Source organism: Carettochelys insculpta, chromosome 1 (genome assembly GCF_033958435.1).
Source record: "Carettochelys insculpta isolate YL-2023 chromosome 1, ASM3395843v1, whole genome shotgun sequence".
NCBI lineage: Eukaryota > Metazoa > Chordata > Testudines > Carettochelyidae > Carettochelys > Carettochelys insculpta.
In genome coordinates, this window is record NC_134137.1 from 321,698,505 (window position 1) to 321,724,016 (window position 25,512).

At 46.4% G+C, this 25,512-nt stretch overlaps 1 protein-coding gene across 2 annotated transcripts in view; it reads left to right on the forward strand.

Annotated features, from left to right (window-relative positions):
* NELL2 (neural EGFL like 2) overlaps window positions 1-25,512 on the forward strand; it is a 280,288-nt gene that overhangs the window by 63,608 nt on the left and 191,168 nt on the right. For both annotated transcript variants that reach the window (XM_074984071.1, XM_074984072.1), the window contains exons 4-9: window positions 13,110-13,283; window positions 13,400-13,496; window positions 20,522-20,594; window positions 20,774-20,856; window positions 22,193-22,321; window positions 24,330-24,432. In XM_074984071.1, the coding sequence (XP_074840172.1) occupies window positions 13,110-13,283; window positions 13,400-13,496; window positions 20,522-20,594; window positions 20,774-20,856; window positions 22,193-22,321; window positions 24,330-24,432 (659 nt within the window). The remainder of the gene's footprint in view (window positions 1-13,109; window positions 13,284-13,399; window positions 13,497-20,521; window positions 20,595-20,773; window positions 20,857-22,192; window positions 22,322-24,329; window positions 24,433-25,512) is intronic.

Genomic DNA, 25,512 nt, shown 5'->3' on the forward strand with positions numbered 1-25,512 from the left:
GTGCAGCCACCCGCTGCCCCCAGTCGCCAGGTGGACCCCGAAGGGACCCAGGTCCGGGAGGCCCTGCGGGCCCAGTTCGATGAGGCCGCGGGGTGAATGCTGGCAGGCCCCCCACAGCCCCCACCTCCACAACACTCCCTGCCCCTACGCCCACACCACAGAGCACCCAAGAGCACCCCCCCCCACTTTTCTTGTAAATAAAAGCAGACAGTTGTTCGTCAACTCAAATATCTGTAGAACTCTTATTATTATTATCAACAAGACTAACTATTTACAGGCAAAATGTAACTTATATCTATATGTATTATAAATAGGGATAAGGTGAAAGGGGAAGACAAGGAAGGGGAGAACTATTTACATGGGGGGGTAAGGATCAGCATAGTAACAGGGGTCAAATATACAAACTATTTACAAAATAACATTAAACTGGGGGGAATATATACAAGGGGGGAGGGGAGGCCACGTCCTGGGCCCCACGCCCCCTAATGTCCAGTGCTGGGGTTGGGCGGCTGGGATCCCCGCCTCGGCCTCAGCCCTGGCCGGGGCTGGCTGGGGGCCGGGCGGACCGGGAGATACGGCTGGCGGGTGTCAGCTGGCCCCAGGTCCCCCTTGGCGGAAGGTCCCTCGGTGGCGGGTGGCGGTGCGGTGGCGGACGGCGCAGCGGCTGGAGCAGCGGGTGGAGCAGCAGATGGAGCAGGCAGAGCGGGCGCAGCGGCGGCTGGCGTGGCATGGGGGGCCAGGTGGTCTGCGATACGGTTGAAGGTCTGCATGAAGGCCCCCCATGCCTCCTGGTGCCAGGCCAGCGCCCGCTCCTGCAGCTGTAGGGGGCGCTGATCGGCGACTTCCAGCTGCCGACGGTGGAGGGTCAGCAGCTGGGGGTCTGTCGCCGTCGGCTGGTGGTGCTGGGTCCGCCGTCTTCCCTGCCGTGGGGCTGGTCGGTCCTCCGCCGAGGGGCTGGCCTGGATTGATGGCCCTGGTGGGCTGTCCGGGACCACTGACACCTCACTGGCGCTCTCTGGTCCTTCCGATTGGTGCAGCTGCGGAACACAGGAGGGGGGGAAGAAGAGTGGAGACAGCCGTTAGTGTGGGCCCTGAGCCGTGGCCCTTGTCCCCCCACCCCTCTGCTGCAGGTTCCCCATCCCCGTCCCCAGGAGAAACTGCTGTGATGGGGTTCAGGGGTCCCCCTGCACTGCACTCCGTCCGCTGGCAGGAGTGACTCTCACTCAGCAGGTACAACAGGAGGTTTATTAGGCAACAGATGCCCAGTTTCTCCCAGAAGTGACAGTACAGCAGTCAGAGACGGTCCTTCCAACCCGTCCTGGGGAGAAGACCCCGAGGGGTGCCCCTCTGGGGTGTAGCTTTCCCCCTCCTCAGGCTGGCTGCCTTCTAGCTCTCCCTTCCCCTAGCCTCTAACTGTGGCCCCCGATTCAAAGCCAGCTCGGCTCCTCCCTCCTCTTTGTTCAGGGCAGAGGTGTAACCTGCCAGTTGTAGCCCCAGGATCATCCTTAGCCACTGGGAGCTATTCTGCTTGTTTCTCATATGTAGCCTGAGTCTCGCATTTGCACTCCCCCAACTCCGTCACATGCTGCTGCTGCTGCTGCTGCTGCTGCTGCTGGGTGTCACACCCCCTCCCCCTGGGGGACCCTAGAGGTTCTGCTCCCCCCAGCCCTGGGGATGGGGCATGGCACTGTCGTGCTGGGGGGGGGCAGGGGCTGATGCACTCTTCTGAGGGACATGCCACTGCTGTCCTTGGGGCCACGGTCATCTGGGCATGTGGAGGGCCCTGGTCATATCTATTACCCCTGCCCCTCAACCCTGGGGGTGTGCACCGCGGGGGTACATACCTGACGGTCCACTCCCATGGTCGGGGGACACCCAGGGGGCGGACACCCGGCTGGAGCTCCTGGATGGCAGGACGATCCTGAGGCCGGCGTCGCTGGAGGAGGACTCCCCCTCCTCCTCCTCCGGTGCCCCAGGGGTGGGCTCCTAGGGGGGCCCCCGGGGTGTGGGGCTTGCCTCCGTGGTGGACTCCGCCTCTGGGGTTTGCTGGGGCTCGTCGGCCGAGGTATCAAGTGTGGCCGGAGGGGAGGAGGTGTGCCGGGGGCCCAGGATGTCCCTGAGCTCCCTGTAAAAGGGGCAAGTGACGGGGGCGGCCCCAGATTGGCCGGACGCATCCCGGGCCTGGGCGTAACCCTGCCGCAGCTCCTTCACTTTACTCCGGACATGATCCGGAGTGCGGGCAGGGTGACCCCGGGTGGCCAGGCCCTCGGCCAGCCGAGCGAACGCATCCGCGTTCCGCCTCTTGCTCCCCATTACCTGGAGCACCTCCTCCTCGCTCCAGAGCCCCAGCAGGTCCCAAAGCTCGGCCTCCGTCCAGGAGGGGCCCCGCTGCCGCTTCCCCGCCTGGCTGCTGGTCTGGGAGCCCTGGCTCCCCTTGGGGGGGCCCCCTGGGGGCGCTTGGGGGGCTGGCGGGCGGCCATTGCATCGGGTGTGGGTGTCTGTGGCTGCGGAGGAGCGTGCAGGCTGGCCGCGTGGCAATGCTGCTGCCTGCACGCTCTCTCAGCTTCCTGCACAGGAAGGCAGGGGGCGGGGAGCTTTAAGGGGTCGCTCCACGCGGCCACCATTGAGCTCAGGGGCTGGAGAGAGCGTTTCTCAACCCCTCAGCTGATGGCCGCAATGGAGGACCCTGCAATTTCGATGTTGCAGGACGCACAATGACTACACGTTCCCTACTTCGACTTTGAACGTCGAAGTACGGCGCTATTCCCATCCCCTCATGGGGTTAGCGACTTCGACGTCTCGCCGCCTAACGTCGATGTTAACTTCGAAATAGCGCCAACACGTGTAGCCGTGACGGGCGCTATTTCGAAGTTGGCGCCGCTACTTCGAAGTAGGCAGCACGTGTTGACGTGGCTTTGTTGACAGCTGTACCCCACTCGCTACAAGGAAGGATGCCTCTGTCGACAGAGATCTGTCATCAAAAAGCTGGTCTGGATGTTCCAGGGGGCCTTCTGTTGAAAGAAAGGGCTTCCTGGAGATCGGGCAACCCTGTCTGCTTTATTTCTCCTTGACTGTTTTGTTGAGAGTGCAGCCGGGCAGTCCAGCCACTCTCTGATAGAGAAGATTGCTCTTGCGATCCACTTTGGCAGCCTGTACATGATCTACTGACAGAAGTTTTGTCACAAAATATATTCTGACAAAATCTTCTGTTGATATATTGCTCTAATCAAGACATAGCCAGAGTAAAAGCACAGGCAGAAGTGCCTCCTGTCTGTTGCTGGAGGGGTAGCCGTGTTAGTCTGGATCTGTAACAGCAACGAAGGGTCCTGTGGCACCTTATAGACTAACAAAAAAGTTTTGAGCATGAGCTTTCGTGAACACAGACTCACTTCATCAGATGCTGGTCTTGGAAATTCTTAGCCAACTGTGCAATTCCAACTGTGCAGTTCCAACTGTGTGAAATTCCAAGACCAGCATCTGATGAAGTGAGTCTGTGCTCATGAAAGCTCATGCTCAAAACTTTTCTGTTAGTCTGTAAGGTGCCACAGGACCCTTCGTTGCTGTCTGTTGCTGACACTGGTAGTTAGGAGCATGCTGAGCAAAGCAAGTGTTTGGCAGGATGTGTTCGTGATCTAGTCAGACTTCCTGTAAAGTGCAGGGTGAGCAGTCAAGTTTTCCCACAGTGCATGTGTCCAAGGGCTAACCTGCCTCCGTTTCAGGTGGGTACTAAAGGGTCTAGTGCTGCATTCTGCAGTGTAGACATCAGAGCCCCAGGTGCAAGTGTGGGTTAAAAAATCAGTAACCTAAGGTTAACAATCACTGTAGATGCTCCAGACCCTCTGCTCTCTAACTGGTCAGTTGACTCAAGTCGCAGCAATTTTGGGCTTACATTGCAGCATGGACACACCCTAAATACCTACATAGAATACAAATATTCAGTAGTGGACTCTCCAGTCTAGCAGGGAAAGGTATATAGCAAGATCTAAGCTTTTGTGGGCAAAGACCCGCTTCATCGGATGCACGAGTGGATGAAGGGGGTCTTTGCTTGTGAAAGCTTATGCTCCAAAATATGTTAGTTTATAAGGTGCCACAGGACTTCTTGTTGTTTTTGAAGATACAGACTAACACGACGACCTCTCTGATACTAGCAAGATCTAATGGCTGGAAGTTGAAGCCAGACAAGTGCAGATAGGAAGTAAGGTGCAAAGTTTTCTGATGGTGAGCATAATTAACCATTGGAACACCTCTGACAATTTTAATGTGACGATTGGTTGTTTTTTGAAAGTTCTACCCCAGGAATTAGGGCATTCTGTGACCTGTGCCATACAAGCAGTTGGATCAGATGATCACATATAATCCCCTAGGCCCTAGAATCTCTGAATCTGGGCTGTGGGTACAGGAATGGAGATGCACTAGTTCAGCTGATGAGGCTCCTATGGAACCTTCCTTCCTTCAACAGAATCCCTATTTGAGGCCAGCAGTACAAACTACCTCCTGCTCTCCCTGGGTATGTCTACACAGCAGCCTTATTTTGAAATCAGCTGTTCTGGAAGAGCACTTCCTGAGTAGCGTATTTTGAAATAACACTGCTGCGCATGAAATGCATTTTGAAATAGCACTTAACTATCAAAATACGTTGTCTACACACATAGGCTATGTCTACACTAGCCCCCCGCCTTTCGAAAGGGGGATGCTAAGGAGACACTTTGGGTTTTAGAAAGAAGGGGCTTTCGAAAGGCCCCTGTTCACAGGGGTGGTGTGTGATTCAAAAGCGGCACTTTTGAATTGCCGGGGCCACCATTATGCTAATGAAGCACTGCATACGCATGGTAGCGCCTCATTAGCATATCCTGAAGTGTGTCATTAGCATCCCCCTTTCAAAAGGCGGGGGCTAGTGTAGACATAGCCATAGAGCCTATTTAGAAATAAAACCATTGGACACACTATGGCTTATTTAAAAATAGGCTCTATTCCCTGTCTTAACAGCAACTATTTTGAAATCGCTATTTTGAAGTAGGCGCTATTCCTCGTACAGGCTGTGGCCACACTTGGCCAAAATTTCAAAATGGCCATACTAATGGCCAAAACAGAGGATACTAATGAAATGGATATTCAGTGCCTCGTTAACATGCTGCCGGCCACAGCACTTCGAAAATGACCTGTCAGCTGACGGGAATAAGGGGATTTTGAAATGTGTGGGGTCCTTTCGAAAAGGACCCCTGTGTAGCCGAGCTGTGTACCATCAAAAGTGGCACTTTCAAAGTGCTGCGGCTGGCAGCATGCTAATGAGGCACTGAATATTTATTTCAGCGCCTCATTAATAACCTCCAATTTGGCCATTAGCCAACAGTCAACCACTATTTTGAAATTATTTTGAAATAGCGGTTGCATTGTGTAGATGCTAGGATAGTTTTGAAATAATGACACAGGTTATCTACATTTAGATACAGCAGCATACTTTTTGATTAGCAATCACCAAATGCTTTTAAAAACACCAATTAGCCTCTGCTGTGAGGTAGATAAATAGCAGTTTGCTTTCATTACTGACAGGGAAATTGGTACAGAGAGTGCTTAGCCAGAGGTCACACAAGCTGTGTCTACAAGTAAGCACCCTTTGGAAAGGGTGCAAATCAAAAGAGGGCGTTCGACAGAGAGTGACCACACGTCAAAAAGAGATTGACAGGTCGATCCACCCTTTTGAAGGACTGCTGCATTCTTTTGAAAGAGTGTGTCCACACAACTCCAGGCACGCTTTCGAAAGAAGGGGGCTGGAAACTCCATAGACGGGATCGTGTGGCTGACAAGCCTTTCTGGTGTTGCCACTAGCTGCTCCCTTAAAGGGCCCTTGCCAGCACTCTCCACTCTGCACGAGCTGAGTGCTGCCCAGCTACCCTTAGTCAAGCAGAGCTCACTGCACACCAGCTTGGAGTCCCAGGAACTTCCCCTTGCTGAGGACACATTGATCACGGAGACCGTACGCATACTGGTGTGCACTGTCCTTGCAGCTGCCCTGCCTTTAGTTGGGTGGCTGAGCAAGTCCCTCTGGGGCCATGGAGCCCTCCTGCCCAGGACCCCACTGGTCTCCCCCCGGGTGCTCTTGCAGCTCTGGGGCTCCTCCCAGCAGCACTGACTGGTGGGAGCGCTTGGTGTTGTGGGGGTGGGATGATGCCTGATGGATCCAGAACTACAGGATGAGCAGGTGGACCTTTCACGAGATCTGCCACGGGCTCAGCCTTGCACTCAGGCACCAGGACACCTGCGTGTGGCCTGCTCTCCCCCTTGAGAAGTGGAGATCCATAGCTGTCTGGAAGCTGGCCACCCTGGACTTCTACCACTATGTGGGACACCAGTTGGGTGTGGGCAAGTCCCCCGTTGGGGCTGTACTCATGGAGGTAAGTCACACCTGGGTCACACCCCGCCCCCCAGGGGCGAGTCTGGGGCAAGGGAGTCCCTTCTCAGCTGCAGGCGGCTGGGAGAGGGTGGGGACTGGGGATGCCCCACCACAGCCTCATGGGACTGTGTGTCCTCCCCCCATGCAGGTTGTCAAAGCTGTTAACACTATGCTGCTGCACAGGGTCATCTGCCTGGGGGATCCGGATGCTGCCATCACGGGACTTGATGCACTCGTCTTCGTGAACTGTTTTGGTGCCCTGGAGGGGACCCACATCTCTATCTGCGTCGCCGGCACACAGCGCAGGCTAGTACGTCAGCCGCATGGGCTACCATCTTATGGTCCTCCAGGCCCTAGTGGACTCAAGGAGCTGGTTCATGGACATGTGTGGGCTGGGGCAGCTGCACACACGACACCCATGTTTTCCGGAACTCCCGGCTCTGCTGGCGCATGGGGGTCCATCACCTTCATCCCTTAGTGGGAAGTTCCAATTGCGGGTGATGTCCCCATGCTCCTCTGCATGTTAGCAGATGTGGCATGCCCCTTGCCGCCGTGATTCATGGGGTCCTGTACAGGCCACCTCAACCCCATCAGGGTGGTGTTCGATGTCCACCTCAACCAGGCCTGCAACATTGTCAAGCAGGCCTTTGGGCACCTTAAGTGGTGATGGCAGTGCCTCCACTTGTGGTTGGCAGTTGGAGTAGTGAATGTGCCCCAAGTGGTGGGTGTGTGCTGCACGCTCCACAACATCGTAGCGGGCAAGGGGGATGCTTATGTGCGGGGGGGAGGCACCAGGGCCTGCCGTGGGTAGGAGAAGCTGGGCACTGCCCCTATTCACCAGGCCCACCAGGATGGCCTCTGAATGAGGGAGGCCCTCCGAAGGAGCTTCGCAGATGGGCTCCAGTGACCCCCACCCATCCCCCACATACATCCACCTCTCACCATCCCCACCACCACACCCACACATCCGTCACTCACCATCCCTCCCCGAAGAGCACGGCACATGGGGGTGTTTGCAAAATAAAACTTTACCTATGCACCACTTAAACTGAGATGATAAACGATGTATGGGGGGGGTGGAGAACAACAGTGTACCGGCGGCAGCGAGAGGCTCTCAATCTGGAGGGGCTGTTAGAGGGATGGGTGCCGGGTAGTTTCCGGGGCAGGGAGCACTGGGAGGTAGGGCCATGGGAGGGGCTTGGCAGGGGAGCAGCAGGTAGACCACAGGGGTGGAAGGAGGTGGGCCACATTGGCCACATGGTCCTGCAGGATGCCACTAATGTTTTTGAGGTTGTTCATGAGCCTGTCCCAGGCCGCCTTCTGCCACTCCACATCAGCCTCGGGGAGGCATAGGTGCTGCTCGGCCACCTCGGCCTGGTGGCAGCTGGCTGGGTCCTCCTCTGCCTGCTGAGGGGTGTTTTGGCTCTGGCCCTGACGGCATGCTGCATTGCGGGGGTGTGTCTGGGCGCTCTCCTCCTCCACCAGGGGGCTCTCTGGAATGATGGAGGGCACAGGGCTCTCCTGACCCTCAGATGGTGCAGCTGTATGGAGAGAAGGACAGCGTGTTGGTACTGTATTATGGCGTGACCGTGGGACGGCATCCCTTCCCCTCGGGCCACCCTGCCTCTCTTCCAGGGATGGCATCCCTCCCCCTTGGGTTGCCCTCCCCCCTCCTGGAGGCCATGCATCCCATCTGATGGCACGGCAGCCATGGGGCATCTCGGGCAGATGTGGGTTCCCAGTTTCTGTGGAACAGTGCTTGGGTGCTGTCCAGCCCTGACTACCTGCACACAGCTCACGGCGCTGTCACCCGGGGGTGGATGCTGGCCATTGCCTGCAGCTGTCATGGGGTATCTTATACCATGCCAGGCCTGGAAGTGCCTGGCCCAGGACCACTGGTCCTGTGCATGACTGGCTGGCAGGTGCGTCACCCCCACCCTGCAGACCAGGGGGCGCACCCTTCCGTGTACATACCTAAGGCTTCCTCTATGGCGTCCGGTGATGCCTGGATCCTGGTTGCCCAGCTGGATGAGCAGGAGGGGATGTGGATGGTGAGGTCCCACTCCTCACTCAACTACTCTGTGGTCAGGTCTGACTGCTGGGTCCCTGGTCTGGGCTGACCCTCTGTCTCTGGCTGTGGCTCATCCGCGGAGTTGTCCAGGATATGTGGTGGTTGGGAGCTGTCCTGGGGCCCCAGGATGGTCCGTAGCTCCCTATAATAGGGGCAAGGCAGGCGGAGCTGCCCTGGAGCAGCCAGCCTCATCCCAGGCCCGAGCATAGTCCTGCCGGAGCTCTTTTCCTTTATAGTGCACTTGGCCTGCAATGCTCTCTGGGTGCCCCTGGTGAAGAGGCCCTGGGCCACGTGGGCAAATGCAGCAGCATTGCACCTCTTGACCCTCTTTTCACAGAGGATCTCCGCCTCCTTTCAGAGGCCAAGGAGATCTGTCAGCTCCTGCTCTGTCCAGGAAGGAGCCCTTTTTTCCCTCTCGCTCCCAGGCCCCTGCGAGGGCTCTGAGGGGGGGACCCTGGGGCTCCTGTGGGGGCTGGCTGCTGGCCATGGCTCACCGCTGCTGCTCTGGGGCTGTGCAGAGGGCATACTGTGGGAGCTCGTGCTGTGGCTGCTCCTAGCACGCGCTTAGCTTCCTGCCATGGGGTTTCTGGGTCCGTGTTACTTTAAGGGCAGTTGGACGAAGGGATCATAGATCCCGGCTGCTGCAGGTTAGAGTGTCCCCATGCTCCAGCTGGCTGATGCCCTGGCAGACTCCTCTTTGGAAAGAGCGGAATGCGGAGTGTCTATATGTGTACTCTTTTGAAATAGTTTTTCGAAAGGGGGCAATCTTCCTGATACGGGATTGGGGTTGGGATTTGAAGTCTGCACCACGTTTCTTCGATTTCCTTTCAAGAGAATGTGTTTCTTGTGTAGACACTCCTCATGCTCTTTTGAAAGAGGCCAGATATTTTAAGTTTCTTGCATGTGTAGACACAGCTACAATGAATCAGCAATGGAAATAGAGCTGCAGAATCCAGAACTGCAGTTCATGTTTTACCCGGAAGGCTGCACGTGTACATTCTGACTCATTTGTGGCATGTTTTATCCCATCAAGTTTTTGGTTTAATGCTGTCAGCTGACTCCATATTTCCTTCTTTTCTGCCAGGCTCCATCATGTGCCAAAGTTTCCTATAAGTTCAGAGACACCAATATTCCCACAGCAAACCCTTTGCTAGTCCATCTCTGTGGGTGTTCTAGTCAATGCATATCACTGGATAAAAAAACATAAACACAATGGCTGACAGTTGCAACTTTGTCTTAGAATTCAGAATAACACACAAGAACCCCAAAACTGAGAAGGATTCCCCCCTAAGTCTCTATGGAACAATTCAGCCCACCTTGCGTGACGCTGGCCTTTTCCATACTGATTGCTGCTAGGCCCAGACTGTGTATACCCATACCGAGCCAACTAGCCTGTAAGCATGGCCAGGAAATCCTCTCACTCTTAAGGTACAGGTACATTGCATGCTGCTGACAGCAGCCTTTAGGATATGTGGGTACATGCCACAGTGAAAAGAAAGCTGCCCCCCCCATTGCAGTATGTAACTACACATGACAGTTTAAGGGTCTGGCGTGGGGAAAGGCTCCATCAGCACATAGGGAGTGGGCAATAGACTGGTAAAAGCAGGAATGTAGAGGCACTACATGGGCATATAGAGAGACATGTAGGGTGCATGTCCTCAGCTTGTGGTTTCTCTTATAGTTGCCCAAGCATTATTTTTTTGTACCTCGGCCTGGATGGCGTGCAGTGTATGCGTCACCCAGTGTATGTACTCACCACCATAAAGAGACATCCCTTAAAATCATAGCTGTGATTCCATTGCAGTCCTGAGTACACGAAAGAGCAAAATAATATAGAACTAATATATTAATTTTTTCATTTAAAAGTAAGTTCTTATGCACTTGGCCTGTTCCCCCTTCTGTGGAAGTCGGTTTTGCCATTGACGTCCAAGGGAGCAGGATCAGACACTTAACTATTCTGAGAGATGACCCGTTCACATATTCCTATCTCTTTTGCTCAGGTTTAGATCTATGCTCAGTTCCTGAAAGAGCTGTATAATACGTTCAACTCTTTGTTAGATCAGGAATGACCTTATTTTTATCCTTCAAGCATGAGTTATGAAGGAAGATGTTAAATAAACTGATGCCCAGTCACCAGTGCCTGTTTTCTTTGCAGCCGAGACTTCAGGTAGTTTACATTTCTTGTCATTGCAAAATTAATTGTTGGGCCACAAGGAAGTAAATGTTTGTCAATTGTAAATTTGATTGATGATGTCAGTTAACTGCTTTGTCAATGAAGGGATCAGAGTATTCTGAATTACTCTTTTTCTGGGGAGGAGGGAAACATGCCCTTTGCCAGTTTTGCAAATGGAAATTATTTTGATGTTAATACCAGGCACGTTTAACTATTATTACAGACAAAAGAAAGAAGCAGTATGAATTCAACCTTTCCCTTAACACAGGATTCATGAAAGATTATTATGCATTTGTCTTATTCCACTCACCTACCTTGCAAGCTAAAATTCTTATCCATCCCGAACTTTAAATATATGTCCTATTAGAACAAAATAAATAAATAGAGCCACACACCTGGCATCAAACCACAACTGTTCTTCCAGGTTTGCACAGTAAAGAGGAAGATGGCTAGCTCTTGCCATCTTTTTGCAAGTATCATGTTATTTAGGGTTTATGTCTCAGTGCCACAGCTCGTGGGCTGTGTCTACACTTGCATTCCTCTTTCAAAAGAGGCACGAAAATGAAGAAATTGAAAATGCAAATGAGGTTCAGATTTACATATCTGACACCTCATTTGCATACTCTTCTTTTGAAAGAGCATTTTTCAAAAGAAGAAACGCGGTGCAGACGTGTCTCTTTTGAAAGTAAACCCCATCTTCCAAAGAACCCTTCTTCCTGCATCTACACCGGTCTTCTTTCAAAAGAATATGCAAATGAGGTGCCGGATATGTAAATTTGCACCTCATTTGCATTTTCGATTTCTTCATTTGCATACCTCTTTCGAAAGAGGAATGCAAGCATAGACACAGCCCTGGTTTTCAGTGATTATTGGAGAATTCCAGATTTTTTTTTAAATGGTTATAAGTCTCATGGTTTCAGAGAAAAGCTTGAAAATGTGAACAGTGAAGATTCAAAACCCAGAAAACAAAGTAACTCCAGATTTTGTTTTTTTTTTTTTAAATCTCATCATGTTTAAACCAATCTCATGATTTTGGGGTGCCTGACTTAGATTTTTGGATGTGTGGCACAGGCAATAGGAGTTTCGGGAGGCAGTCTTGGGCCTCTTCTTGTTCCTGCTGCTAGTGGTCTGGTCTGTTCCAGCTAGTAGTTGTGGGTCTGCAGCAGGTATTAAAGAGGTCATACATTTTGCATAGGTTTGGTAATAGATATTAGTTTGTTTGGGTAAGATCAGTTACTTCAGGCTTAGAAAGGAAATGCACATTGGCTCCCACACTGCTGCCTAACATTGGTAGTACAGCATAGACAGAACCTCTTCTTAGGCTTTCATTGCCCCTTCCTGCATTCAAACCTTGGCTTCATTTTGCAGTCTGTAGCGATCAGGGCATTCATAGGCCCTGAGCAAGGAGTGAGCAAGCTCCACCCTTCCCAGGATGATTTATCAAGCTGTTGCTTGCTTCCTAGAATAGGCCTACTTCTCAAGATATGCAGAGAGTAGCTCTGATTACCCTGGTACAGGTTGGGCCATGGAGAGCTTTTAATCCAACTCCAGCAGCATCTACAGCTTGTGTGTGTGCCCAAAGTCATCCAACTCTGGTGTGTCTACGCTTACCAAAAACTTCAAAATGGCCATGCTAATGGTGAGATCGAAGAATACCAATGAGGTGCTGAAATGCATACTTAGCGCGTCATTAACATGCCGCCAACCGTGGCACTTCTTAATTGCCACGTTTCATTCCCACACGGCTCGTCTACATGGGGGTCCTTTTCGAAAGGACCCCATCAACATTGAAATCCACTTATTTGCATGAGCTCATAGGCATAGCCATAATGCTGTTTTGTTTCATGCGTATATGTGAGGTAAGAAGGGCCTAGCATTTCTTCATCTCCAGTTCTTTGGCAAAAACTGCGATTATGAATAATGCAGAGGGATGTCACAATATTTCCTAAAATAAAAGGACATCATCCAGACTTAGTTCTTGCTCTCTTATTACTATGCCAGTAATCTGGATGACAGGTAATGGTGTCACTCAAAGCACTTGGTGTTGCCTCCATTGTATTTAGTGTGCCTGTATGTCTCCAGGGTACTCTTTCTATCTTCTGTAGATAGTGCACTGGATTTTATGTGATTCTGGATCAGATTGTTTTAGCAATAGAAATAATTGCCTTGTAATGGTACCATGTTAAACAAAACATTGGTGTCAAAAAACATCAGAAGAGATATAATTTGATGATATTTGTGGAATTTTTTTTATAAGCTTGAGAGCTAACTCTCATGAAGGTTGCATTGTGCTCCCAAAAAGAGATATGTAAAAGAAAACTATGAGATCAGCAATGCAGAGTCTGTTTTAACTCTGAGTGCCTACCTGTCTTGGTTTCTTCCTCTTGTAATGTCGTGGCAAATTAACATATAATGGTGAATTCCCCTGTCTCAATAGAAATGCTTTATAATTTCATACTGCATTTTTGTTGTAGGTACTTGGAACTAGAAAGCAGCGGACATCGAAATGAAATCAGATTTCATTATCGTTCAGGCAGCCATCGCTCACACACAGAAGTGTTTCCATACATTTTGGCAGATGATAAGTGGCACAAGCTTTCGTTGGCAATCAGTGCTTCACACTTGATTTTACATGTGGACTGCAATAGGCAAGTGAAGGGTGATGTTTCATTTTAATTAGTAGTAGGCTTGGGCATTCCAACTCAGTACTAAAAAAATGATAATGATTTAAGGTTTATTTCTTCTATTATTTGTTTCTTAACAGAATTTATGAAAGGGTTGTGGAAAAGCCCTACATGGATTTACCGTTGGGTACAGCATTTTGGTTGGGACAAAGGAATAACGCACATGGCTATTTTAAGGTAGGCTTTCTCTGAGGAAAAGACTGAACTTAGGTAAAAAAGGTAATAGTGTTACTTCTATATCTGAAGCAATTAAAATATTTAAATACTATGGTATGTAAAGGCTATATTAAGTGAGGAGGCTGTTGGTCCAATTCCCCTAATCAGAACATGCTTACTGGCATAAGTGCATGCAAATTTCTTTCTCCAGCACCAGTGCGGACAACTGTGTTACAAAGGGCTTCATGGGAGGTGCGAGGGTCCTTAGCCCATCACCTTCCTCCCAGGGGTTTGCTTAAGACAAGTAGAGTTCCATCTTATGACCAGGAGGCTGTAGGAGATTCCAAGAAGGAGGATTTCTGGACCTGTGTGCAGAATCAGTTGGTGAGGTTACTGCTCTGAAATTAAACGGCAGTGATCATCAAGGAATTGTCAGCAGGAGCTAATCTTTATTAAACTTGAAAATAAGTTACCATAGCCATGGTGTATCCTATCTCGTATGTCTTCACACCAAAATGAGGTCCACAGCTTGTGTGTCAGGAGCCAAAAAACCCCTTTAGCAAAGAAATCTGTGTTCAGCTGGACTGCTGCCAAATTATGGCACATTTTGAAAAACTAAGGCTAGAAAGCCAGATACCAGTGTTGGTATTCATATCTTTCATAGCCTGTCGATAGGAGCGTGATCAGTGACTAAAGTGAAAGGGGCTCCTTGGAGGTAACAGAATAGGGATTGTATTGCCCGTTGCATAGTTAGATGTATGATTTCTGTCTCAGAATAGTTTCCATAAGAGGAAAGAACCATCCACTCCACTACAATACATGGGCTTCAGTGCCATTATCCTGTTGTGTTCATGTTCTTAAATGGCATGTCTCATCATAGCCCCTGAGCATCTTCCACAGTTAGACATTAACAAGGTGACTAACGTCAATACGGGGCGAGAAGTTGCCTCCCCCAAGAGAGGTTGTGAGTCTTCTATTCTGCTTTTTAACTTTACAATAACTGTATTACATATTGCTATATAGGAGAGCAAGGCTGAAGAAGTGTTTGCATTTGGATTTAAGATTTATGGGCATGCTTAATTCGTATGAAGTGACTCGTTGGTCACATTTCCTATCAGTGATTTGACCTCATCTATTCTGAGGGCTGGCTGAGGTGGCTTGTGTACACAACAGAAATTCCAGACACTTTGCAACACTGCATCCCTGTTTCCATACGGATGTACTTGAGGCAATGAAGCTGTTAGGGTACCACGTGGCCTGGCTGAATCTGCCCTGCTAATTTTAAAATTTGGATAATATGCTACGATTCTAATTTTCAATGCAAGTCCTGCCTTGGGTGTGGAAATCAGCACCAGGTATGCAGATGAATGTTTTTCATGCCTAAGTGTGGATTTAAATGATATGGAATGGATGTCTCCTGAGGCATGCATCTATTTTTTAAAATCGGGATGTTTTTTCTTCTGTGTATTAAATGCCAATACCCTTGTTAAATGCATGACAGATGACCAAGCCCACATAGGGCAGAAAAGTGGCATTCTTGCTTAAGTAAACCAAATATTTTTATATATCAGAAAATAAAAGATTATTATGATGGGGCTTAACTCTCATCTTCTGTAAGGCTAGCCAAGGCACCAGTTAATCATACCGCGTACCTGGAAACATGAACTGCTAAAAGTCTTCTGGCCAGAGATGGCAAAGCTAGGTTGTAATTATCAAGGCTGTTCTTGCCGAGTGCAGAAGGTTAGGGCGTGCAAGAGACCTTAAAAATACCTTGCCTCTATAGGTTCTGCTTAAAAGCTTCCCAAGGTCGCAGATTCCCTGATATTGGGAGGTAGCTGTCACCACCCAAGTGAGAAAACCCAGAAAGACCCATTTGAGATGTCTCCCAGTGGGGTAACCCCAAGCTCTTAAGCCTCCCTTAGTGGAGAACTTGAAAATAAAGAGGAAGAAATTAATATGCAACCTGATAGCATATAGGCTTGCATATATACAGACCCTTCTCTAGGACACAGGAATCAAATCATTGCCTTAAAAAAGGGATATATTAACAGAACAAAAAATTTTTGTGACAAAGCATACTTTGTTGCTAGGTGTTTTGGAGCAACTAAAAAGTAGTTTAAAGCAAAGAGAATTACACCCTTGTGGATTCAGTTTAAAAGTTAGTGTACCAGGGGTGGGGTAGGGAGCATATAGATCAGCCAGCTTAAGCTTTTGTTTCTACTTATATATTTGTATGTCCAGATCTCCCTGAGGCCTGGATATTTACTGAATGTCTTAAGACTGCTCCATCTTAAACATCTCTGTCTCTCCCCCTCTGGCCACACAAAAGAGAGGCCCCTCAGAGGGTAACTGCTTCAGTTAAAAAAAATCCCACTCCCTTTCCCATTGGCTCACCTAGCTGCTTCCCAATGGAGAGCCCACTCTCTTTGGGTTTAAACCTTTACAGGCATTCGTTTATGACAGCAATACATAGATTGAAGGAGCTCATTTACAGGGAGAAATGGCAGAGAAGACAAATCCGTCTACCTGAGATAAGCCTAGAGGATGGGGACAGCATACTACATGGAAAGTGTAGGTTCACGCAAGGGAACCCTTGAAACAGAAAAGAACACAGTAGCCCAAAAGGTAGAACTGTTCAGTTTTATTTGGACATGTTTCTGATGCCCTGGAAGTGGTTTGAGCTTAGATGACGTGGCCAGAGCCTATGCCACATAAGACCTGGGCTTGAGGCACATGGCCAACAGGAGGTATGGGAGCTGAAGAGAATGCTAACAGCTTCAAGGGGATGCACTGATGGTCAGTGATCCCTGCCACCTATTGGTATCAGCAGTGGGGTTGTAGAGACACCTACCCTGTGTGAAAGGAGGGAGATACCAAATATGCTAAAAGGGAGAGTTGGATGGACAAACTAAGTCCTTTTTTCCCCTCTTGGGGAATGTGTAGGAGGTTTGCTCAATGCTGGCAGTGCAACAAGAGCAGATACATGATCTCTTGTGTCTGTTACAAAGGTAGCAAGACAGCAGCAAGCGGCTTAACAGACTCAGCAAGAACCTTTCCTGATATGCTTTGGGAAGTGGATCCTAGGCTCTTGGACGTAGTTTGAGGAGAACAAAATTCTGTTGAACCAGTTTCTGGCCTGGCAAAATTGTGCCCAGGTAGTAAACCAGAGGCCTTGGGCATTTTTGAGAGCAACTGTGGCAGGGCGGGCCAAATTTTTTAGGCAGCTTGATTGACCCCATTCCTTTCAGAAGAAGCTCAAGTGACCTAGTGAACTTTGAGGAGCAGGCAGAATTGTGAAGGAAGCCACTGTGGTTAGGCTGACCCTGGTAGCATGCCAACACTGGTTTAAGATGGAGCCCTAGACTGGCAGTACAGCATTTATGGGGCCACATGACAGTTGCACTCTGACATGCTTGCTTTATACAAGGTGATGAACCATGTAATACTAAAACAATTTCTAAGAGTCTTCTCTGCCTCATAGGAGCAGATAATAACGAACCAAACGAGGGATAAGTACAAGGGGACTATTCCAAGGAAAGCAGAGAACCCTGACTTTGGGATGGCAAGGGGAACATAGGGGCAGAGAAGTTCTTAGGCAATCTGGTACATAAGGAACCAGAAGAGAAGGCAGGACCTGAGTCCTCACTAGATACCCAAGCATCCAAGAATTGGCCAGGAGAACACAGTGATATGTAGTCAACCAACTCATAGAAGAACAGACTGACTTCTTATGGACTGCAGCTATTTGAATTGTTTCTACAGGCAAGCCTGTGGCTGGGTATCTTCCCTCTGTAGGGGGCATGCTCCAGTCTACCAGAACTGCTAATGTGGCTGGATATGAAATGAGAGTACTGATTGATCTCAGGTGCATGTGGACACTGGTTTGAGAGCTTAGACTCTTAGCTGTGACAGCAGATTGGCGTCTGCAGGTGCACATCTCATACATGCACAGAGAGACGAGAGTCTACCCCATAGCAGAGACAGAAATAGAAATGCAAGGTCAAAGATACAAGCTGAGAGTTGGTATATTAAGGAGCCTCCCTTCCCCCATGAGTGTAGGGAGACGCTGACCCTTTCCTAGCCCTATTATGAGAAAAAGGTATCCTGTGAACAAGCCCTCATTTGGGCACTGGATATTGGGCCACTTGGCCTTGAGACAGGGCTGTGGTGAGGGTACTCAGTGGACTGGGGAAACAGAGCTGAGGGTATTGAGCCAAAGGTGCCAAGCCAGCTGTTAGCCCTAGAAAAACACTTGCACATGGCAAATGAAGGGGTGAAATCTTCATGACATGTAGGGTTGCCAGTGCAATGAATTAAAGATTTATCTGTAATTAAGAATTATGTGATGTGATGAAACCATCAGGAATACCTCCAAACAAAGCTGGCAACTCTGCTGACAGAAAATAAGAGAAGAGATCACGTAGTAAGAGCAAGAACTGATTTGGACCTGACTAAAGCTGGCGTATGAAAAGATTTGTTGGCAACAACTCAGCTGGAAACTGGCTTCACTGAGAACCGTGGAAATATATGGCAAGAATATCCCAACCTCTAGAAGCCAATAACAGAACCCTGCATAAAAGGAAATGGATTGAGTAAATTCATGGGGAATGGGCCGTCTGAATGAGGAGATAGGAGAAGCTGCCTTGATCAGGGTCCCTGACCTGGCACCCAAGAGCTAATTGCAGGAGGCCAAACTGTCCACAGAGACTATACAAATCTGAGAACTTTGAGAGAGAATAACTGCTTTAGAGAAGGCCCTGCAGATACAAGTTCGAAGTAAAAAATACTGGTAGGGCCATTTTGAAGGTATGCTAGGTTATACTAACATTTTATTTATCTGAGCATGATTTAGAGGAAGTAACCACAGGCCCCTGATGGGCACTACCTGGGAGTATATGTGTGATGGGGCTTAACCCCTATCACCTGCAAGGCTAGTCATGCTTTGCACCTGGAGAACTGAGTAGCTAATTGGGTACAGACCTGTGGAGGGGGACCTTAGCTGAGTCATAATGCATAGACTGAAGAAGCTACTTGGGAGGAGAGATGGCAGAGAAGACAGGTCTCTCTGGTAGAGGGAATCTCAAAATTAGGTAACATAGACTGAATGAGAACAGCACATGATGGGGCAACCTAGGCTCCTGTAAGGAAAGCTTTGAGATAGGATTTAGAAGTATAGGGGAAAAGAAAACAGTAGCCCAAGTGGGTAGGATAATTGTTCAGTTTTGTTTGGACTTGTTTATGATATCTCAATAGGGGGTCTCAGTTTAAGTTACCCGGCTGGAGGGCTGAGCCACATGATGGGCCCAGAAGCAGGTGGCCAACAGGCGTTGCTAGAACCATAGGTGGTAGTAACAGTCTGCACTGACTTGGTATCACTCCAAAGGTGACTGACTTCTTTCACAGTTGTTTATAGTGCTCCAAAACATGCTTAAATTGATGTACATAGTTATGACTAATAGTTTTTAGATTAGCACATACTTATGCTTTACATGGTGCTCATCCTTTTTCTGAAATGGCGTGGACTATGATGGGACATGAGTCAATATCAAGGTATAAAATGAAAGATGTAATCTGTGGTTGCTTTTTGGCTTATTTCTTCACTTATTTTTCAAGAAAGTCAAGATGATGCAAAATACCATGAAAATTTTTCCTTACTGAGAAAAACCAAATTAAATCAAATTCAGCAATGAATAATAGTGCCAATGCACCCAGAATACTTTCATCTTACTGACTGATTGAAATGGCTGCCAAAGATCATGCAGTTCTTGGATTGGCCTGTTCAGTCACATGAGACTACATCACAGGTTGAAATTCCCACAGTCCCTTACAGACGAAAGGATGCCAACAATATTGTTCGATCAATATTTGATATTACAGAAGTTTAAACTGAAAACAAAAGTATTTAATGTAATGTTGTGGTCTGGAAGTCTCTTCAGACTTTTAGCTCAAGATTTTCATAAATCCTAATGGTTTGCGGTACCTATGGGCTCAGTTTTCTGAAGATGTATGCCCTGAACTTTCAGAAAATCAAATTGGATAACTAAAATTTCAGCTGGTCTAGGACTTCATATGGTTTTAAATGTAAACTTGCTCCATGCGTGGGATTTGGTGTTTTAGTTAGGAGTGAGCCCACAACGTTTTCCTACCTTTTCTTCATGGACTATAAATCCTGTTGTAAATTCATTGCCAGCTCATTGCATTTCTTTTAAGAATGAGTTTTGAAGAGCAGCGGAAAGCAGAGAAGGAAGGCTAGATGAAAGCGACATCTGCAGTTTGCATGATAGGATGGTTCATTTGTAAATTGCCCTTTATCCTTTGCTGTAGGAGAGCAGCAAAGTGGCTGCTAATTATATCTTAATGATTGAAGATGCATGTAAATTCTGCCTGTGATCTGTCTTTCTGGGTGAATCTGGTCATTTCCAGCTGAGGTATTTATGTTTTATGCCAAGCTTCCTGTTCCTGTAAATTGTTTTCATGCTGCTCTGTAGCTGTGTCATAGATAAGTTGCTTCTCTGAACTGGCTATGCAGTATGAAAAGATCCGTATCAATATTGCAAAATGCCTGTCTGAATCTGTTATTTATGACTCACCTCTCTATAATCTTCACTTTTGTTTGACAAGAGTAGTTCAGTGAAAATTTGTGTTTGATTTAAAACAATGTTTGAAAGTCCCTAATATTGGAAATGTTTTCTTTTAAAGTTGCTTTACAGCTCGTTTTCAAGCCTTCCTTTAAAAGGTAACAAAAAGTAACAGTGAATTCAAAACAACCAGTCTCTTGTAATTTAATTATATTTTGATATTTAATCATGGCTTTAAAATGGTTCAGTATGTATGTACATGTACAGTTATCTGTTTTGCTTACTCTTGACACTCCCATTACCACAGTGGATGCAAGTAAGAAGTAATGCACTCACAAAGTGATTTGTTCATGTAGTTTTTCTGTGTGAGCTCTACTGGTTTAAGTGTTGAACATTGCTTTGGAATATTATTTTGAGTGGTAGAAATAATATACCCACTTCCTTTTTTTAATCCCCACTTGTGCACAGGGCATAATGCAAGATGTGCAACTACTTGTCATGCCTCAAGGATTTATTTCTCAGTGCCCAGACCTTAATCGCAGTAAGTCTATTAGTTCTTATGCCATAGAATGAAAGGTGTGCTTTTTGGTTAATTTTTATCCTGAAAGCTCTTAAAATCTTATGCTCCAATATATTGGCTGCCAGCTGTGGCTTGTATAGATTGAACCTATTGTACATACAATTTGATAAATGTAACAAATACAGTGTTTGTAATTCCAGCCTGCCCAACTTGTAATGACTTCCATGGACTTGTACAGAAAATCATGGAGCTGCAGGACATTTTAGCCAAAACATCAGCTAAGGTAACAGAGATGACGCGGGGAATAAGAACTTTTCAGGTTTCAGTTCAGTTCGCTATCAAAAAATACAGATGCTCCATTCAGAGTGTGTTCTTACGTTTCAGTGTTTCCATGGAATTGCGCAATTTAATAGTAAAAAGTCAAAATTCATGAACAAGGGTTGATAAACATTCAAGTTGTATCTTTCAGACTAATGGTTCAATAAAACTTGAATGAACTGGAACAGGTTCCTGCATGTACAGTGTGTGGTGCAGCAGGATTTATTGGTTTAAGAATTTTCAAAAACCAAGTTATTCAAAAACAGACCAAAACTGTGCAAGTCATGGGGCTGAGAGCTCTCAGATAGGAGCTGCATCTGGTGATTATATAAAAACATACCCAGCTACCAATGGGCATACATCAGTTTACACCGTTATTTAAAAAAAAATGGTCAGTGCTTTAATTGTTTGTAGCAGTGCTAATGGCTCACTGCACTCTGTAACCTTACATTCAATTGGTTTACAACAGTGGTGGGCAACCTCAGGTTAATCTGATTGTGGGCTGCAAGACATTTTAATGGTATTGAAAGTCTAGAAGCACGGCTCTCCACAGGACTCAGTGGCCGTGGTTCTCTATTGCCAGCTAATGGAAGCTGTGGGGCAGTGCCTGTAGGCAAAAGGGCCACAGGGACTTACTGACCAATGTTACCCTCAGCTGGGAACAGAGAAGAGTGACCACTGGTAGCTGTGGGGCATCACACCTGCGAATGGTCAATTTCATGAAAATGTCTCAAGGCCCTCAACCAGATTACCTTGATGGGCTGCATGTGGCCTGTGGGCTGTAGGTTGCCCACCATTGGTGTTATAGCTAAAATTACAGAAGTATTTTGGTTCAAGTCCAGGAATAAATAGTTGTACTTGTAAAATGTGAGCTTTACTTGCAATTACTAAAAACTCTTGTTTCCCCATCTCAAGTTCACGTGTTCTGCACATCCTGATAATTATCTGCCAGCAGTTTGGGTGTTTGTAAAATGGGTGCATTATAGAATATACATATGATATGCCACCAGCCAAATCTTTTGTGCATACTCACATCAATAATCCATGATGACACTGGGACTTTTTGTGAGAGCAAAGTAGCAGCAACAGCATATTTCAGCTTCCAGTTTTTCTGCTCTAAATGGCTGAACATTTAGTCATTTAATATGTCATAGTAACCACTGAATCATCATGTGACTATAGTTACACACATTACTTCTTCCTCTCTGAAATCCTGGACTGTAGTGGACAGTTAGCTCAGTATTTAGTTACATGGAAAGTGTTTAGAAATGTAATAACCCTTCTCTTTGAAATGTATACAGCTGTCCCGAGCTGAGCAGAGGATGACTAAATTGGATCAGTGCTATTGTGAAAGGACCTGCACCATGAAGGGCACCACCTACAGAGAATTTGAGTCCTGGACAGATGGCTGTAAGAACTGCACTTGCATGGTATGGCTACACTTTGAGTAGAGACTCAGGGACCCTGGGGTCCTCTTTGTCTACACTTTTAATGAGACTGTATAATGAGGAAACTGTCAGTTTCCTCATGGTAGCAACAATCAAGGTAGCAGACCTGTCTCTCTAAAGAATTGTGGTATATTTAAATGTTTTGTATATTTTTTCAGCAGGCCTGGCATACATAGTTCTGCCCCATTTTTCTTGCATGGATAGTTAAAGTAAGAGCTTTACTGGAAGCTGTATGCTTACCCATCAAGTTTTTGCCAAGTACTGGATAGTTAATGCCCTGGTTCTTTCATATACTATAAATAGAGTTTTGTTCTTAGCAGATGATTTAATGGATCCCTCGTGCCTGATTCCATTAAGTCTCCTTTGGTTACATCTAGAGCGACATGCAATAAAATGTAAAAAGCCCATCCTGTATGCATAAAAGGGTTCATTTTAAGGTCAGTGGAAGACCCCCCCCACAAGGTACCAAAATTCCAGAATTAATTGCAGGTACCAAATTATAATGTCTTGGTCAATGCACATCCATTTAAAAACAATCATTAAATGCCTGATTCAAAGCCCATTAGAAGGCAATGGAAAGATTCCAGTGCACTTTGGATTAGGCCCTAAAACCCCAGATTGATGTGCTGCTAACTTTAATAGCTTGAATTGTTTTTCTTAGGTGTTTTTGTCTTTGTGTTCTACGAATTTCTGGGGAAGAAATTACCATTTCAATTTTTAACCCTTTGGTATTAGTTAGAAGTTGTAGATAGGGTCAATCTGTAATTCCGTCTATCTAATCTGGCAACATCTATAGTCTGGCATAATTTTAGTTAGCTGAATGGCCACTTATGGGTATGGCCAAGTTTCCATGACCCCATGAACTTTGTTTATACCCACCAGTCTGACTGTCAGGCCGTGTCTATGCTTGCATTCCTCTTTCGAAAGTGGTATGCAAATGAGGTGAATCAAAAGTGCAAATGATGTACCAAAGTGCATATCAGGCACCTCATTTGCATATTCTTATTTCAAAATAGTTTCTTTAGAAAGAAGAAAACCATTGTAGACACTGTTCTTTTGAAAGTAAACCCCATCTTTGAAAGAATCCTTCACATAAAAAAAGAGAGGAAAGATTCTTTCGAAGATGGGCTTTACTTTTGAAGGAACAGTGTCTACACTGGGTTTTTTTTTCTTTCGAAAGAAGCTATTTTGAAATAAGAATATGCAAATGAGGTGTCTGATATGCAAATTTGTACACATTTGCATTTTCAATTACCTCATTTGCATACCACTTTCAAAAGAGGAATGCAAGTGTAGACACAGTCTCCGTGTTCTGTGCTGTTACTTGGCTACAATTTACCCCTAAATGCCTTCTAAGTGTCCTGTAAGCAGTGGAAGTGTTGGTAATGCTGCTAGATAATACTGACCTCCCATGGTCCAGCAAATTCTCTTGTTCAGCACTGGTCAGGTTCTGAAGGTGCCAGATTAGAGAGGTTCAACCTGTACTAGTACTAAACCTAGTCTGACATAGATCAAATGTCTGTGATTGAGCGAAAGTGTTACATACATGGTATGTTTTTGTCTGATTTTTCATATAGCTATGATATTATTATCTTTGTCAAAGAAAGAATGCAGACTTTCATGTGAATATTATTAGGCACAGTATTGTTCTGTGAGGCTTTTATAGTTCACACTAATCTATCAATTTGTAATTGATCGACACAATGTCTGTGCTCCAGGTGATTTAAGATTTATTTTTACCAAGCAGAACTATTTTCATCTTAATGGGAGTGTCAGATTGATATAAAAAACCTATATACTATAAAAGTTTTAAAGACTTAAAGTTTTATCTGTATAATAATAATAAATAATAATAATAAAGAGAAATATTGTAAATATAACTAATTTTGTTTTTTGCTGATGAGTTTTTCCCCATTGAAGAAGAAGCTTGCAAATTCATGTTTTCACAAAGTCTCTACTTGGTATTAAAACACTTGTTTTTTCCTACCAGAATGGTACTGTACAATGTGAAGCACTGATTTGCCCACTTTCTGATTGTCTACTGAATTTCGCTCCTGCATATGTAGATGGCAAGTGCTGTAAGGAATGCCAGCGTAAGTTTGTTGTTTTTTATCCTTTTGTACTTTTTTTGTATGATGCTTTTATTTATGAAATTATTTTGAAGCGTAAAGGAAGATGCATGTTTAAGTAGAGGTGTTGCCAAAGATTGTAAAACCATTTGTTTGGGGCTTTTTGTGGAAAATTTCAACTTGGCCAGAAAACAGCAATTTTTTTAGCAAGTGACACTTTTTCGGTTTTCAGCCAAAATTTTGGGGCTTGGGAAAAATTTTAAAAATGCAAAAAAAGATATTCTTGCGAAGATTTTCATTTAATCAAAAATTATTTTCTAGTGAGAAGAAGCTCAATAATTGTTTCAACAAGTCCTAGGCACCACTATCCCCATCTTTAAATGCAGTCTTATTTGATTGGTAGCCTAGCTGGACATGCAAATACATGAAGTCATAGGCTGTGTGTACACTTGCATTACTCTTTTGAAAGGGAAGCAGGATTCTTTCGAAGATGGGGTTTACTTTCAAAAGAGCAGTGTCTTGCACTGATTCTCTTCTTTCAAAAGAAGCTATTTTGAAATAAGAATATACAAATGATGTGCCAAATATGCAAATCTGCACCCCATTTGCATTTTCAATTTCCCTCATTTGCATACCTCTTTTGAAAGAGGAATGCAAGTGTACACACAGCCATAGAGTTTAAGGCCAGAAGGACCACGAGATCTAACCTGACCTCTCATATATCACAGGGTACCAACACCACATGGCACCCACACGCTAACTTCAGCAGTGGAAATAAGACCAAAGTAATGAGACCACAGGGGACTAAAATTTCATGTGCCACAGGTAGAAAATTGGAAGGACTGAGGTGCACATGTTCCCAAGATCCCCCAGGGAGATGATTAAATGAGGAATACCCAGATAGTCCTGGCAAGTGACTGCACCCAAGTGCTACAGAGGAAAATGAAATTCCTCCCGCACAGTGCCACTAATAATTGGCCCGAGGAAAAAATTACCTCCTGACTCCACATATGACAACAGTTAGATCCTGAACAGGTGAGCCAGCCAAGCAACTAAGAGAGAAAATGCTTATTACTTCTGCCTTGAACTCGTTTTTAGCACTAT